Source organism: Tarenaya hassleriana, unplaced genomic scaffold (assembly GCF_000463585.1).
Source record: "Tarenaya hassleriana unplaced genomic scaffold, ASM46358v1 Cleome5, whole genome shotgun sequence".
Taxonomy (NCBI): Eukaryota; Viridiplantae; Streptophyta; class Magnoliopsida; order Brassicales; family Cleomaceae; genus Tarenaya; species Tarenaya hassleriana.
The window spans coordinates 5,481,530-5,498,173 of NW_010967707.1; the positions used below are offsets into that span (position 1 = coordinate 5,481,530).

The following is a 16,644-nucleotide window of genomic DNA, read 5'->3' on the forward strand; positions in this document are numbered from 1 at the left end:
CGAATACGGTTTACTGGACACTACAAAAATTATACCAAACTAGAACCAAATATTTATTAACCGAATACGGTTTACTGGACACTACGAAAATTATACCAAACTAGAACCAAATGTCATTCGATTCGATTTGGGTCTCGTTCAGTTTCGGTTCAAACCGGTTCGGAACTAAATTTCCAAACTAGAAACGCCCACCGCCCACCCCTAGATGATATAGGTAATCATACTTTCACCACGGCCACAAAGATCATCATGTTCCAACCATTCTTGGTTTTGTTCAAAAGCAAGCAAAGGGAATGTTTTGTAACAATGTGATTACTGCTATCCAACATTATTACGTAAACATGAAACACTTGTCAGTGAAAATCTTTGTAATAGGAAGAAAATACGGGAAAAAAAAAGGGTGATGCCACTAAATCCATATGAAACAGCTTCATATCTATCTATCTATCTCTCTCTGCAAGGCATTCACCTGAACCACCATCTCTGTATGGCCGCGACCGGAGAGTTCAAGAAGGGGGCGTAGCGTTGGATGATGGGATTCACCGTCCTGCCGATCCGACCCCACGTGCTCTGGTGGTACCCAGCCGTCACTGGCGCATTGTACATCAGCTTCAACAGCTGTTCATCCACACACATACATACCCGTTAACCACAATTAAGGTTTGCTGATCCATCTTTGCGCATCATTGGGTGAATAATTGAATCAAGATATCGACAATCTAATGGTCTAATACCTGAAGCTTTTTCAGTTTCAGATACAGTGCAACCAGATTTCGCATTGATGGGATCATCAACAATGCAGACTAAATCTAAATCATCGAGTTATGCAAGTTTAAAGTTTCTTGATACCTTCACTCTTCTAAACTAAGAGAGAAACCAGAGATCATGATCAAATACAAAGCAAGAAAGGAGCAGAGACAACATACCTGCCAGTACATGAACGTTTGTATAATGTTGCGTTGCCATCTGAAATTAAAGAGGAATTGACAGGATTCGATAAGTAGACCAACGGATGTAATCAGAGTAGTACTCGTCCTAATCGATATGTAAATAATGACCATGTGCAGCATTTTATCAGGTTAGTATCTGTCTATCAACTTAAAACCCGGTTTTCAAATGAAAAGGGTTCTTAAAGAATTATGTGAGGAAACAAATATCGACTAAAACAAGATGGATTAGGGTTGATAAAACGTACGAGAGCAAAGAGATAATCAAGAGGAATCCAACTGCAATTTCAGCCTGTGATGAGAGGATGCTGAGGGTAGTCGTGTTCGACTCTACCCACACACAAGGGTCTTCCAAGTACTTCCTGAGGAACCATGAGAGAGAGAGAGAGAGAGATAAGTAACAATTCACAGATGGAACCACTTCTGCTATAAAAAAAACCACTGGCCAGCTAGGTGTCAGTTGATTTACCTGTATATAGTGGAACGAGCAAAGTTGCGTCTCAAGAACTTGGCTACATGTTCAAGAGCTCGACACAAGATGGGTATCAAAGCAACTGCAACAAATAAATCAGGAACAATGGTCATAAAATTGTGCTTGTGCATATTGTATTGGAAGGAACAAAATGAAAGTTCTCAGCCAATTCTTACATTTGAGAGTGAGATGTGATGTGACAAAAGTAAGGCAGTAGATGAAATAGATGAAATCCTTGGCTCCAACAATTGACTGAAAATAACCTTGCAACGCCTGCATATTCCACGCTCTTGGCCCCTATATATAACAAAATTGTCATGTCATCTCCATGGAAAGAAGTCAACAATGCAAGATTCCAGGAGAAAAGTGAGAGGATCTCAAGGCTTACCCCATATAGGGAGTATAATGAATATAGAGAAGAACATGCAGTTCCCATGAAGGATAGCCGATAAGCCCTATTTGAGAGATTCTTCGGCACAACAGGAAACACTGCAAGGACAGCTACAACAAGCACCTGCAGAAGACGAAACGGATTACGAACTAACCATACTATTCAAAAGACAGTTTCATGTTTTGTGTTGGTTACTAATGTCCAACACAAAGTAACCAAGCCATGACCAAAGAAGAGACTGCTTCGGTTAAAAGAAAGCACACAAAAAACAATCATTGATCTCCGTTGGTTCAGAACAAAGCAAACCTACAACAGAAAGACATGCATGTCCAACAAGAAGACAGATAGAAAGCAAAGATGCATCAGACGATTTATCACATGCTATTTTTCTGACAACTGAGTAAAGGTATCAAAACCAAAACATCATACAAAGAGATACAAAGTTTCACTAGATCAACTAAACAGAAATGAAAGAAGAGTGTTCTAGATAAACACATTGAGACAATGCATGAGATGCAGGACACGAGAAAATGCTATGGTAAGATGAAGTTTACCCAAGCATTGACAGAAAATTGAATCGTCTGCCGATCCCAGCGCACAGAAGTTGGATTTGCACCTGCAGTAGCTGATGCTCCAGACGTTCTAGGAACTGTTCCTGCAGCACAAGGTCCCATTACCTTCTGCTAAAAGAAGAAAACTCCTCGCCTCCTCGTATAGAGTACATAAATCGAATGGTTATGAAGATTGTTTTTCATAACTATGTATCAGAAGATAAAAATTTTAACCTGAGCTACGTGGCCGAGCTTGTTCATTTGTTGAAGCGGATGATGAAGCAGACGGTCTGGCAGATTGCGAAGAAGATGATGAAGTTGAGGACATAGGCTCCACAACAAGGTCAGGATCCTACATTTGGAACAAGGGCATAGCAACGTAAAGGTTCAGACATGATATCCCCAAGATTTCAACAACAAAAAAACACAAACCAATGTAGCAATTGATCAAGACCCAGACGTTCCAAATCTCCCGAGTGGAGAAAAAACTGTCATATATAATATACCCAAGCTACCAGATCCAAGAAACAAAAACCTTGAAATCGACGGACAAATGCGTAACTTCCAAGAGAAATCCTACACTCGTCCCTCAGCCTTAAACATACATCAACAAATGAACATTCATAGAAAACAATCGGATTAAAAAAACAAACCCAAGGGAAAACTAGAAGGGACAAGAAGAGTTTCGATCCGATAAACAGGAACTAGAAGGAGCAAACTAAAGTCAAGTAACTGCAACAAATCCGACCATAAGATTCAGACTCGGGAAAAAAATCCCAAATCAAGTACCCAGACCCACCGGAACCCAAATGATAAAAGAGCGATACAGAAGCAGATTCAGGGTCTAGAGAGTGAGAGAGAAGATGGTACGGACGATGTAACGTTGGTAAAACTTGCGCTTGTAGTGATCGACGACTTCGGGGCGAGAAGCCATGTGAGGAGGGATGAGGATGTTGGACCAGTAATCCGCCCACCTCGAGTCATTTTCGTAGTCGTACGCCGCCGCCGCAATACGCTTCAGCCGCTGCGGATCTTCGCCGCCTTCAGCCATCGAGATCGATCGAAGATTCTAGATTCTTCGTCTTCTTCCTCCTCCACCGGAGAAATGCGGGAGCGACGATACTCGAAGACTTTGTTGTTCTTTGCACGGAAGGGATTGTGTAAAAGGGAGAATCCTGTCAAAACGCTGTCGTTTTCTCTGATCCAACTAGGGGTTCGAATTCGGATTGAGTTCGATTTAATTGGATTAAAATTTTGGTTTTTATGGGAAAAATATGAAATTTCGACCTTTTCAATTATTTTTTTATTCGATTAAATTCGGATTGCATTTATTTCTTTGTTTATAGAAATTACGGCTACAATCTTTCCATAAAATATTCGGTTGTTAATCAAATTTATAATCCCTAATCCCAACTCTTTTTTCTCTAAGGCCAAGGGTTATCTACATAGATTATTTAATTAGTGGCATAGATAATTATCAAGTTACATAATAGGAAAATTTTGACAAAATAGATAGTTTCGTGGTACAAAACTAGACATAACAAAAATAATGGGATAAAGAATCATTTCACTCAAATTAAATCCCAATTATGTAATTCACAACTTTTCTGGTGTACAACCTTCTACCTCAGTCAGAAGCTTTCGTAAGCAATCCTCTCTAACGTGGGGGGGCATTTCTCCACCATCGCTGGCCGCTGCTCCGTCGAGAAAAGACCCAAGCTTTCGATCCAGATCAAACCAGTGAACAGATCCAGAAACCCGATCGCAGCAGGAAGGTATCAAAGCAACTGCAACAAATAAATCAGGAACAATGGTCATAAAATTGTGCTTGTGCATATTGTATTGGAAGGAACAAAATGAAAGTTCTCAGCCTCTCGTCCGAGCCTGCGGTCGATAAACAGGGTTTTGCGGAGAGAAGAAAAAAAAAACACCCTTGATTAGATATTTTCACATCAATGGGGAAACGACAAGTTCTGGTCATGAAATGGAAATGGAGATTGGGGACTTGTGCTAGGGTTTCGGCCCAGGCTAAGATGATTAAAGAAGCTTCCTTTCTACTGCCATGGTTCTTCCTCCATTTGAAGCTGTGTTGAAGTCTGGAAGGGCATAGTTGTTCAATTCCACGAAAACCGGTGAACGTGATGTATAGAAAATCCCTTGGCTGCTTTAGTTGATTATATTTCAGATCATGCATGCAGCATGTTATCCAAGGATCGAGTCCTTTGGTTCTGGTGACTCCATTCAAAAAAACTTTAGCTGCTGTACTTCCCTTCTCACGTGTAATAACAACAGCAGTTGGGTCTTCTTCCATCAAGTTTTGGTGCAGTTGTCTGATTCGGCGATACAAACGGTGAGAGAGAGCGGCAAAAGAGGTTCAAGGTTTTTGCTCAGTTCCTTTGTTGTTTTCTGAAATAATTGTAGCAACAGGACCACCATGATCGTGTCCTTGCTTGCTCTCAGTGCTGAAATCGTCTTGTCACGTCCCAATCTGATTCTTCGGCCTAATCTTATATCATCTCCTCCCTCCTTGGGGTCCTCCACTGGAATTTTCGTTCTTTGCACAGATTGACAGAGGAAGAACAAGGACTGGACGAAAGGAGAGCATCAAAGCGCGAAGAGAGATGGGAACAAAATGACACAGGTCGTGTTATATTACATTACACGAAGTGAGACAAAAGATACAAAGATGAAGCTGTCATGATTCCTGAATGATTAGTTGCTGTTCACTTCCCTCAGCATGCAACTGCGCCTTTACGTACAACAAATGTATGCGTATGTATATGTGTGTACATATATACAGAGGAGGGACCGCTCTGCTCATCTTCTTCGAAAACCCTTTTGGACTCACATGGCGATGTTCCTTCCCATGTCCTAAAGTCTGAATCTTTTTTAAACTTTCAGACATTTCTCACTCAAAAGTCATGTGCTTTATATAAATGGTTGATCTGTTTTATGAATCTGGATCCAATTATCAATCAGTCTGTGTGGTTAATTGTTTTTTTTTTTTTTTTTTTTTTTTTTTTTTTTTTTTTTTTTTTTTTTTTTTTTTTTTTTTTTTTTTTTTTTTGCTTTTCTAGTTTTTTTAGTTGTAATAAGGTGAACCCAAGACGCTTGTTGGGGCCTTTGTGTTTCTGCAGGACAAAAAGGAGTAGAAGATGGAAGAGAGAAAAGGAGTGCTGAAGGCTTTCCCACGAGGGAACAAACTTTCCATCACTTTCCCGGAAAAAAAAAAAAGGCTAAGAAAAGTAAAGAAAGAAAACATGCGAAGAAGAAGAAGAGGGAGAAGAAGAGGGAGAATCATTACTGAGTCATCATTCTGTCAGCACGTTTACCAACTTGGGACCAAATATTATGCGTTTGTGCATATTGGTGTATACATATACATATACACATACGCGGACCGAGAATAATTTTAAATTGGGGGCATAAACTATAATTGGAGAAACAAAATTAAGTGGGGGCCAATGCCCCCACTACCTTCTACATGGGTCCACCCATGCATATACATGTATATATATATATACACGTGTGTATTAATAAACGATTCTCATTGTGATATATATATATACACAACACACAAGCCTACGACAAATTATGGCAAGTGACTTCGTCCGAGCCATTCTCGTGGACCGACATGCAACATTATTACAATCATTATGCGCAATGCAAATGAAAAAAAAAAGACATTAATAAATAAAATGTATCCAAAAGTAACTGAAACATCAAATATGCCTATCATGTCAAATTGAATCTAGGAAACATTATCGTTCACTTGTCTTAATTAATGACTGATCATCAGTCCACTTAATTTCATCTGTAGAAAGGAAACATAAATTCCATTGCAACGTTTTTAAACTATAAGTTGCTTAAATGATTGAATTATTAACTTTTTTTTTTGTTATTCCCGATATGTTTGTAAAATCTACGTGCTATAAAATTTATTATAACATTTATACCAAAAGAAAATATTATAATACACTAAAAATAACACAATTTTGAAACGCCACGTGAAATAGTAGTCGGATAGATTGCTCTGAAGTTCGGGCATATTGTACGTTACAATATGTAACCTACATATATATATAGATAATTATAAATATATAAGACACAATTAAATAGTGTTATTTATGTGAAAATTAGATTTACGTTTTTTTTAAATTGGGTTGTGTATTTTACTGCATGGCCAAACGCAAAGAATGTTGGATTCCCTTTCTCCCAAGCAATCTCGACAATTTCTTCATGTAGGTTTTTCTTAAATAAAAAAGAAAAGAAAAATTACATATAAATATCTAGGGTTGGCCATTTCAGGTTTCGGTTCGATTTTAGATCCGTTTATTTCGGATTCAGTTATTTTAGTTATAAAAAAATTATAACCGAACGATTATATGAATTAAATCGGTCCGGTCCGATTCGGTTTCGGTTCGGTTCGGTTCAGTTTTAGCACAAAAAAATTATAACTGAACGGTTAAATTTAGATCGGTTCGGTTCGGTTATATTCAGTTATAAATAAACACTAATATATACAAAATAAATTACAAAAAAATCTTTAAAAACTTTGAATTACATCATAATATCAATATTAATCCTTTAAAATTATCAATCTAAACCAAACTACACAATATTAATCTTCCAAAATGCTCAATCCAAATTTTAAATCACAAAATTTTCGAAAGTTTTCAAAATTTTCATTATTCACCATTTTTTATCTTCATTTTTTCCAAAAAATAATAAATTAATATATAATAAATATAAAAATAAGATTTAAATCAAATAAAAAATTAACTTATAATTATTTATAAATTAAAGGTTGAAATATCAATGAATATCTGAAAATTGAAAGTGAAATTGGAAAAATATTAGATAAATATTTAGAATAAAACACTAAAAACTAAATAAACACTAATAATCGTTCGGTTAACCGTGGTTATTCGAATAACAGAATCGAACTGAACCCGGACGGTTATTGAACTTTCTCAACCGATCGGTTATTCGGTTAATAACCGAAATGACCACCCCTATAAATATCTGAATTTTTATAAAATTCTCAAATAAATATTTGAACTATAAAATTTTTAAATAAATATCTGAACTTTTTTAAAACTTTCATAGAAATACCCAAACTTTTAAAAATTTATCAAATAAAACCAAAATTCATCAACGACGTTAAATTTAGGAAAAATCGCGTATAAATTCCTAAACTTTTACAAAAATTCTACATAAATACCTGAACTATAAAATTTTCATATAAATACCTAAATTTTTCTAAAATCTTATATAAATACCTAGACTTCTGAAAACTACCAAATAAATCCAAAATCCGTTAATGATATCAATTATTTTTATTTGAAAAAAAACTGAAATTTATATTTATTTGAAAAAAATTTCAAAAGTCTAGGTATTTATATAGAATTTTTAAAAGTTTAGATATTTATATGAAAGTTTTATAGTTCAAATATTTATATGGAAGTTTTATAGTTCAAGTATTTATGTGGAGTTTTTCATAAAAGTTGAGATATTTATATGTTATTTTTCCTTAAATTTATAATAGAAATGTCGTCGATGAATATTGTTTTATTTGGGAAATTTTTAAAAGTTTGGGTATTTAGGTGAAAATTTTAAAAAGTTTAGGTATTTATTTGGAAATTTTATAGTTCAGATATTTATTCAGAAATTTTGTAAAAAATTCATATATTTATATGCGATTTTCCCCAAAAAAAAATGTTGCTTTTGCCAATTTCAATAAACCTATTTTCACTTCATAAAAATTAGATTTAAGAAAATCCATTAATGTTTTTTTTGTTAAAAAATCCATTAATGTTTAAAAGAGAATTAAATACATTTGAGATAGTATATAATATATTAAACCTAGACATTAATTTATCCGGTTACAGTTATAATCTCACTATACGCTTCCGGCCCGTTTGCATATGCCCGTCACTGTTTATTTTCGTATTTTACATTGTAAGTTCGTATGAAAGGAACTCTCGGATACTATTGTAATACATATATATATATATATGGTATTGATTATTGTTTCAATAAAGAAAATACCCTTCATTAGATAATCATTATAGTTTGAATTATGAATCTGAATCAAATAATGTCTTATTCCACAAAAATCCAAATATTAGAACATGAAAAAAAAAATCATGTAACGTAAATATGAAAGAATAAAAAAACCAATACAATGGTCAAAAAACATGACAATTTGGCGGCTAGCAATAGCAAAGAACATATTAAAAATTTCCTGTTTTGCCCTTGTAATTTGATTTGGTTTACTGACTATTTTTGTCTCTTACAAGAATAATATGGGAAATTATATAATATCTTATTATTCAATCTTAAAGTTATTTTAAAAAAAATGTATACACATATTTCTTTATTTTAATTTAGGGCTTCCCCACACAAGCTTTATCGACAGGCATGCTCAACCTTTGCTTTAGACTCTACCAATGGATCTACCATTTTCCTTTTCTCTATCTCTTTCTTTTTTTTTAAATTGTCTCTGACACAAAAAAAAAAACAGTAATAATATTTATATATATATAAAAAAGGGTGATGCTTTTTGGTGAAGTGGGTTTCTGCCATGAAAAGCATCGAGTGAAGCAGACGTGGATTCTCTTGACATTGAAATGGTTTTAGCTTTTTGAACCAATTTTTTCTTTTCAAAAGAAAATTTAGGAACGTTGGTTTCCTTTCCCTTCATATACCGAGTTTTTGGCAACTGGGTTTGTCTTCTCTGCTTCAGCGCTGAAGACAACGTTCGAGGGTGATGATGATGATGATGATGATGATGATGATGACAAGAAGATTCCCTGTATGTTTCTTTGGATTCTTATTGCTCCTGGGCTCTGCCAATGCATTGCTTTCTCCTCAAGGAGTGAATTTCGAAGGTGATTCGAATATAAAGTTTAGATTTTTTGTTTCTTGTCTCTGTTCTTCTCATCGATCCGTTGGTTTGCAGATGAACTGTTTGTTTTTTTGTCTCAAACGAAATGGATGAAAAAAAAGATAAACGGTAGCTTTCGTGATCAGGGTCGGTGAATTTCTTTCGAATTAACTTATTTTCTTAAGCCATGGATTTCCATTGATGCTCAAACGGGTTATTTTCGGTAAACGGTTGTTCAGTTTGCAGATTTACTGTGTGCTTATATACTTTGCCTTATGGTGCAAAGAATAACGTTGGAATATGATTTTTGTACAGTGCAAGCTTTGATGGACATAAAAGCTTCTCTACATGACCCTCATGGTGTTCTTGAAAGCTGGGACAGAGATGCTGTTGATCCTTGTAGTTGGACTATGGTCACTTGTTCTTCTGACAATTTTGTCATCAGTCTGTAAGTCCGTATATACTTACACGCACATATATAGCTGACATGCAATTGCAGAGTTATCTGAAAGAAGATTCATTTCAAGCTCTGTGAAACTGAACTTACTGCAGGGGGACTCCTAGCCAGAGTTTATCGGGTACACTATCTCCAGGCATTGGCAACTTAACCAATCTTCAGATTGTGTGAGTACTGGTTATATTTATACCCTGTAAAGTTTTGAACTTTTCCCGGGGAATTTGGATTTGTTGATCGTGTGTTCTGTCTCAGATGCTTGATTTTGTGTCAAGAAAAGGTTTTGTGTATCGATTATTTTGCAGGCTGTTGCAGAATAACAACATATCAGGGACATTACCAGCCGAACTGGGTCGGCTTGCAAAGCTTCAGACACTCGATCTTTCCAGTAACTTCTTCCATGGAGAAATCCCGTCATCGCTAGGCCACTTGACAAGCCTGCAGTACCTGTAAGAGGAGAAATATAATTGCGTAGTTATACGGATCTCTTTGTCTTGTCAAAGAATTGCAGCCTTGATTTCTCTTGTTCTTGAACTTTACTCTGTTCACAGTAGGCTTAACAACAATTCTCTGTCTGGGGGTTTTCCTTTGTCACTGGCCAATATGACTCAACTTGCCTTTCTGTAAGCTCTCTTTGACTTATTTTATACTCATCTGTTTCAGACAAGGTATTGACATGTGGGTTGGATTTTGATTGTTCCAGTGATTTGTCTTACAACAATCTTAGCGGTCATGTTCCAAGATTTGCTGCAAAGACTTTCAGGTATCTCTCTCTCTCAATACCTCCCTCCTGCAATTTCTCTCTATGGTCATAACCCATTAAACTTTCTTCCTTTTTTTGTTGCAGCATCGTCGGGAACCCTCTGATCTGCCCAACAGGTGCTGAACCCGACTGTAATGGAACTGCGTTAATGCCCATGTCTATGAACCTGAATGAAACAGGAGGTAACCCATTCTTGAAAACTACAGGCATGGCTAAATTCCAATTTTGCTTTGTTATGTTGACCCTAAAAATATGCCAGTTCTCTTTTAGCTCTTTCATACTCTGGGAAGCTTAAGAACCACAAAATGGCAATTGTCTTCGGGTCGAGTATCACAAGTGTATCCCTTATCATACTAGTTTTCGGTTTCATCATGTGGTGGAGGCAAAGACACCATCAGCAGACATTCTTCCATGTCAAAGGTTTGGTCTTTTTAGAAAATTCCCTTTGTTTCTTCTTCCATGAACACTTGAAAGGATCTTGGATTATATTGGTATATGTTCAATCAGATGGGCATCATGAGGAAGTTTCCCTCGGAAATTTGAGGAGATTCAGTTTCAGGGAGCTTCAGATCGCGACGCATAACTTCAGCAGTAAGAAACTATTGGGAAAAGGCGGCTATGGAAATGTGTACAAGGGGATTCTGGCAGACAGTACAGTCGTCGCAGTGAAGAGGCTCAAAGACGGAAACGCCCTCGGAGGGGAGATTCAATTCCAGACCGAAGTTGAGATGATCAGCCTGGCTGTTCACCGCAACCTCCTAAGGCTCTATGGCTTCTGCATCACTCCAACCGAGAAGCTTCTAGTTTACCCCTACATGTCTAATGGAAGTGTTGCCTCTCGCCTCAAAGGTATCGAAAGGGTTTACTAGCTTGTGTTTCCTCTTTTGAAGAAGCTTTCCTGTGGACGGAATTCGGATTTAGCTGTAACCGGAGCTCTATTATATGGCAGGAAACCCGGTTCTGCATTGGAGCACGAGGAAAAGAATTGCGATAGGAGCAGCGAGAGGGCTTGTGTATCTCCATGAGCAATGTGATCCGAAGATAATACATCGAGATGTGAAAGCTGCAAATATACTGCTCGATGATTACTGTGAGGCAGTGGTAGGTGATTTTGGATTGGCCAAACTCTTGGATCATCGAGAATCTCATGTCACGACGGCAGTAAGGGGGACTGTTGGTCACATTGCTCCGGAGTATCTCTCTACTGGTCAGTCGTCTGAGAAGACAGATGTCTTTGGCTTCGGTATTCTTCTTCTTGAACTCATCACCGGCCAACGGGCACTTGAGTTTGGCAAATCGGCTAACCAGAAAGGGGCCATTCTTGACTGGGTAACGTCAATTTCTCCATCTTTCAAGTTTTTTTTTTTTTTAACTTTGAACTGAGACTCATCCCCGGTTTTGTCCAACAGGTAAAGAAGATTCATCAAGAGAAGAAACTGGAAGTTCTTGTGGACAAGGACTTGAAAAACAACTACGATCATCTCGAGTTAGAAGAGACGGTTCAGGTAGCTTTGTTATGCACACAGTATCTGCCTGGTCACAGACCAAAAATGTCGGAAGTGGTTCGGATGCTGGAAGGCGATGGGCTTGCTGAGAGATGGGAAGCATCTCAAAGAACTGACTCAACTGCAAAATGCAGCAGCAGCAGCAGCAGACGGCTCAACGAGCTGTCCTCTTCAGACAGATACTCAGATCTCACCGATGACTCTACTCTACTTGTCCAAGCAATGGAGCTCTCAGGACCTCGGTGAAAAATATATTCAAGCAAAGATTCTTTTTTTTATGAAAGAGGAAGAAACCCGCAAGGACATAAGCGTAAAAAAATCTCCACAGCTTAAACTGCAGTCAGACCCATCAATCGGAGGAAGAGGATGGTCTACAGTATAGAGATACGGCCATGGATCCTGTTTTTATGTTGAAGAGTGTTGTATAATAGAGGTTGCCTGCGACTGTATAGACTGTGATGTTAAGAAACTGTTTATATATATATGGGTAGTACTTAGGATGAGAGATTTTGAAGGTGAAATTAATTTGTATAAGATCTGAAAAAGGTTTCAGATACAATCTAGGGTTTGTCAGATCTGGAATTCAAGGTCTGGGTATGTATCTCTCAGAACCCGTTGTGAGATTTTCTATGGATCTGTTCATATTTGAACTTCCCGCCGAAACAGCAACGGTTAAAAAACGGTTAACAAATGGAATCTAAGACCCAACCTCCAAACATCTCTCTCTCTCTTGTCTCTGCAACATTTCCAGAACTATGGCAACTTCATGGTTCTGTCTCTTATTATCGTTCTTCATCTTCTCTGCATTTGCTCAATTCCCGGGTATAACTTCTGGGTTTTATGCATCGAAGGAAACCGAAAATCTAAATTTACCCTGGAAATTTCGGTTCTTTCTCACTGCGATTTTTGTCGATCCTTTTCAGACCAAACGGCCTACAAAGATTCGGTTCGTGTTCTATCGAAACCTCTTGTAGGTGATGACGGCAGAATCTACGCTTGTTCCGAAAACGATTTCTTCTCATTCGAAGCCAATGGTTCCATCGCTTGGTCGGTTCACTTGAACTTCAAGTGCGATCACGCTTCAGCCCCGGTTCGCTCCGGCACAGGCCAGGTACACTCCCCGCTCCATCTCTTTCTCTGTCGATCAATCCATCCATGTCTATTTTACATTCCAAATTACTGGGTTCGTTCCAGATTCTTGTCCTTGCAGAGAACCGAATTCTCATCATCGATTTCAACCGCAACGGGACATCATCTAACCAGTCTGAATCAGAAGTGTTCTTCGATCCCGGTGAAACAATCCTGGGTTTCGCCGTTAGCTCCTCGAGTTCATCAGTTTACTTCACGGTCAAGAACCGTGGTCTCTACGCCTACAATATGCTTCAGCAGCAACAGCTCTGGATCGCAGAACCTAAATTCGAACGGTTCGGGTATCGTTTAGGCTGCCGGAGAGATTTTCAAGACTGTTCCTTTACTTCTCCGCCAGTTATCGATGCTTGTGAAGCAAGTATCTACGTAAGTTGTCGCCTTTTCTCTTAGTTTTCCATCAAATTAATGGTGGTATATTAGCTTAAGTTCTCAGATTTTGGATTGCAGATATCGAACAATCAAGGAGAACTCTACTCGTTATCGATCCATGCTCCTCATTTCCAATGGATCCAAGATCTCAGTCTCGTGGACAGATTCTTCGCTGTCACACCCGGGAACAACGGCCTGGTATATGTTGTCTTCCCTGTGAAATCTCTTGTTCTTGCGTTAGATTCGTTTTCTGGTAACATCCAGTGGCAGAAAAATGTCGGCCCACTTGCATCTTCAGGTTGCGGTCCCGTTATCGACTCGAACGGTAATGGAAACTGTCAGATTCAGATGTGTTCATCATCGTAAGCCTTATCTCTGGAACTGAATATTCTCTGATATATGATATTGCAGGTTGGGTATCGATAGGTTCTCTAGATGGTTCGATCTATTCGTTTTCCCGCACGGGAAAGCTCAAGAAGTTTCCCAGACATACAGATGCAGATTCCGTGATCCAAGTAGACCCGTTGCTCGATTGCTCAGGAAACGCGATTTACGTTTCTCAGACGAAGATGGAGGGGAAAGTCGATCGTGTCATCGGAGAATACACTTACGTGTCAGCCAAGAAACCCAAAAACGCGGTTTTTACGCTTCTCGTTCCAGAGACTGGATCTGTCTACTGGTCTCAGAGCTATCCCGGTACAGTAAATCTCGTTTCGTTGAAACGTCTGATCGGTTGATTTCTTGAAATTTACGATTGTTTGTGTCAGATAAAATCTCGAGTTTGCTGTCGGAGAAAGATCTGCAGCACTTTGTCCTGGACGAGAGGATTGTTCTTGCGTTCCTCGCAGCTTCTAGTAAGAACTATCTTCTCCATCTCGAAATTATGAAAAACACCAAAGTCCAAATGCATTGATCTGTTCTTCCATAACATTTTTTTTCATTCCTTTTCTGGGGTTATATATCAACAATGCAGAGACTGGAAATCCACTTCGATGCCGGTCCAAATGTAAGATTCTCTCTGAAACCCGAGAGCTTCTAAACATGTTTTATCAGCAAAAAATGCAGTGGAGATTCACATTTCTAGATTTTGATCCCTGCTTCTGAGCAGACGAAAAGCTTGCTTCGAGCTGCTCGCTGGCACAACCAGATCATCTTGATACCAATATCGGTAAAAACCCTAAACCCTGAAACCTCCTGATCGTTGAACATCTCTCGAGAAACGAAGGGTTTGTCTTTGTTTCTACGTTTTCAGGAAAGGAACGAGGGATTATCTGGTTCATACTGTTCGAATTCGTAACCATCGTACTTTTGTCCGGTCTTGTACGGTTCTGCTGTGTGTTCTGGAAGAAAAAGAAGATCCAAGAGCAGCCCTTGAGAAGCTTTCTACGAAAACGAGTAATGACCAGCTTAGCTTGCACGCCAAGTAACGTAATCCGACTCCTAACTTGGGTCACAAGAAACTGTTCTTGACTTGTTTCTATTTCAGATGAAGAAGAAAGGAATCGGTAGAACGATCACAGAACTTGAGATGGAAGGTTCATCGGGCGATGTCGACGAAGTGACGGAGATAACTGGAAGGGACGAGGGCCGTACAAATTCTGAGATACAGGGTTCTGTCCTTCCCTTCTATGATGATGATGATGCTGATAGTGATGGTGTTACTAGTATTGATGATGATAATGATGAAGACGATGATGATGAGGATGGTGATGATGATGATGATGACGACGACGACGTATGGTATGTTCCAACCAGCAGTAAAAGCAAGAATTTGAAGAGGAGGGCATTATCTTCGACCAACTAGGGGGCATGCATGGCTTGGATTTCATGTTCTTGGTTAATGATGATGTTAGAATTCTACTTCCCTTTTCCTAATCTAGGTTAATGGGAAAATTATGGGTTTGTAATTTAATACATGAAAATAATTGAAGTTTCTAAAATTTGAAGAGGGTATTATCCACAATCGAACTTTTTTTTTCTCTCTCGAGTTTTATTTTGCATAATAATAATAATAATAATAATAATAATAATAATATCAAAGGAAGTGGAACTTTATAGGAATCTAGCACGGGCAAGTTTAGGGTATCAAAGGGAGTGGAACTAAAGGAATCTAGTACGGGCAAGTGTAGGGTGGTCTTTTTGAAAGTGGTGGGTCCCGCACCTCTTTTATAGAAACCGACAAGGTCCTTGGTCGTGAGTGGGGTCCAATCGGATATGAGTATCCTCACGGACCGCACGTGGGCATGATTCAAAGTTACCTGACAATGTATTGACGTGGCAAGTTTTTATTGGCTAGTTGGACTGTTTTACTTCAAAATGGTTTTGGAATTCTGATGGAGGTTTTTTTTTTTTTTTTTGATAACCGGTTTAGTTACCCAAAAGAGTAGATACAAAATGAAATTACCAATGTACCATAGGATAAAAAAAGAATATAACAACAACAACAAAAAAGTAAGGCGAATGAAATCTATCACGAGATTTGAAGTATCTCTAAATATGGTTAGAGTCATACACCTACAGTTACATGGATTGGATTTGAATAGATAAAAAGATGTAGCAAAGGAAAAGGACCGTCGTGTATATATATATATACATACATATATATATATGCAGCTTATAAAAAAGAAACTAACATGACCGAAATGAAAACATTGGTGTATATTAGTAGGTTGCATGGTTTCATGTGATTGGTGTTGCTTAGGAAGTCGAATACATAGAATCAAAATTAATCAAGTTGGTAACACAACCAATCTCTAGGACAAGATGCTCATAATAAACCCTCCATTATGAATAAAGTTAACAGCTTTGGAAAAAGGACTTAATAATTATAAGGAGATCCAAAATTCCATGAACATTTCCTTATAATTTTCATGTTATATATTTGTCGTTTGCTATGCCTTTAATTTTCACTATTTTATGAGTATCCCCCTGTCCAAGATTAATATCAGTAAGAACATGATTTTCTTCCACATACGTTAAAATTTATATGTTCAAGCAAATGGCGGCTCAGATTGCTTTAAAGTAATGATCTGACCCTTTAAAATATTTTTGTTAAATTTCCGAATATGGCTCAAAGGGCAAGAACAAAACTTAAATCCATGCAAAATAAAACCCTAATTATAAGATACTTATTATTTTTACGTGAAATCGGAAG

At 37.8% G+C, this 16,644-nt stretch overlaps 3 protein-coding genes across 6 annotated transcripts; 2 read left to right on the forward strand and 1 right to left on the reverse strand.

Annotated features, from left to right (window-relative positions):
* Positions 1–244: 244 nt before the first annotated feature.
* Positions 245–3,502, reverse strand: LOC104827150. Of its 2 annotated transcripts, none has more exons than XM_010560242.2 (9): positions 3,236–3,502; positions 2,596–2,713; positions 2,365–2,459; positions 1,808–1,933; positions 1,596–1,716; positions 1,417–1,501; positions 1,196–1,309; positions 927–966; positions 245–618 (listed from the first exon to the last, which is right to left on the reverse strand). In XM_010560242.2, exons 1-9 carry the CDS (start codon positions 3,410–3,412, stop codon positions 466–468), a joined length of 1,029 nt encoding a protein of 342 aa, XP_010558544.1. In that variant the 5' UTR covers positions 3,413–3,502; the 3' UTR covers positions 245–465. The 2 variants fall into 2 exon arrangements, with proteins under 2 accessions (XP_010558544.1, XP_010558543.1); XM_010560241.2 differs by having other exon boundaries at positions 2,365–2,465.
* Positions 3,503–8,888: 5,386 nt separating this feature from the next.
* On the forward strand, positions 8,889–12,624 carry LOC104827151 (protein NSP-INTERACTING KINASE 1-like). 3 transcript variants are annotated; one of them, XM_010560244.2, is made up of 12 exons: positions 8,889–8,996; positions 9,110–9,254; positions 9,566–9,698; positions 9,803–9,874; positions 10,010–10,153; positions 10,256–10,327; positions 10,408–10,467; positions 10,552–10,649; positions 10,738–10,887; positions 10,975–11,316; positions 11,417–11,796; positions 11,877–12,624. In XM_010560244.2, exons 2-12 carry the CDS (start codon positions 9,134–9,136, stop codon positions 12,216–12,218), a joined length of 1,914 nt encoding a protein of 637 aa, XP_010558546.1. In that variant the 5' UTR covers positions 8,889–8,996; positions 9,110–9,133; the 3' UTR covers positions 12,219–12,624. The 3 variants fall into 3 exon arrangements, with proteins under 3 accessions (XP_010558546.1, XP_010558545.1, XP_010558548.1); XM_010560243.1 differs by lacking the exon at positions 8,889–8,996 and having other exon boundaries at positions 9,003–9,254; XM_010560246.1 differs by lacking the exon at positions 8,889–8,996 and having other exon boundaries at positions 9,003–9,254; positions 10,259–10,327.
* A 103-nt stretch (positions 12,625–12,727) lies between these two features.
* LOC104827464 (protein GAMETE EXPRESSED 3) lies at positions 12,728–15,345 on the forward strand. Its single transcript, XM_010560634.1, has 10 exons — positions 12,728–12,794; positions 12,896–13,083; positions 13,167–13,487; positions 13,569–13,815; positions 13,902–14,186; positions 14,258–14,344; positions 14,464–14,496; positions 14,599–14,658; positions 14,743–14,885; positions 14,977–15,345. The coding sequence occupies exons 1-10, from the start codon at positions 12,728–12,730 to the stop codon at positions 15,292–15,294; spliced, it is 1,749 nt and encodes a 582-aa protein (XP_010558936.1). The 3' UTR covers positions 15,295–15,345.
* Positions 15,346–16,644: the final 1,299 nt, after the last annotated feature.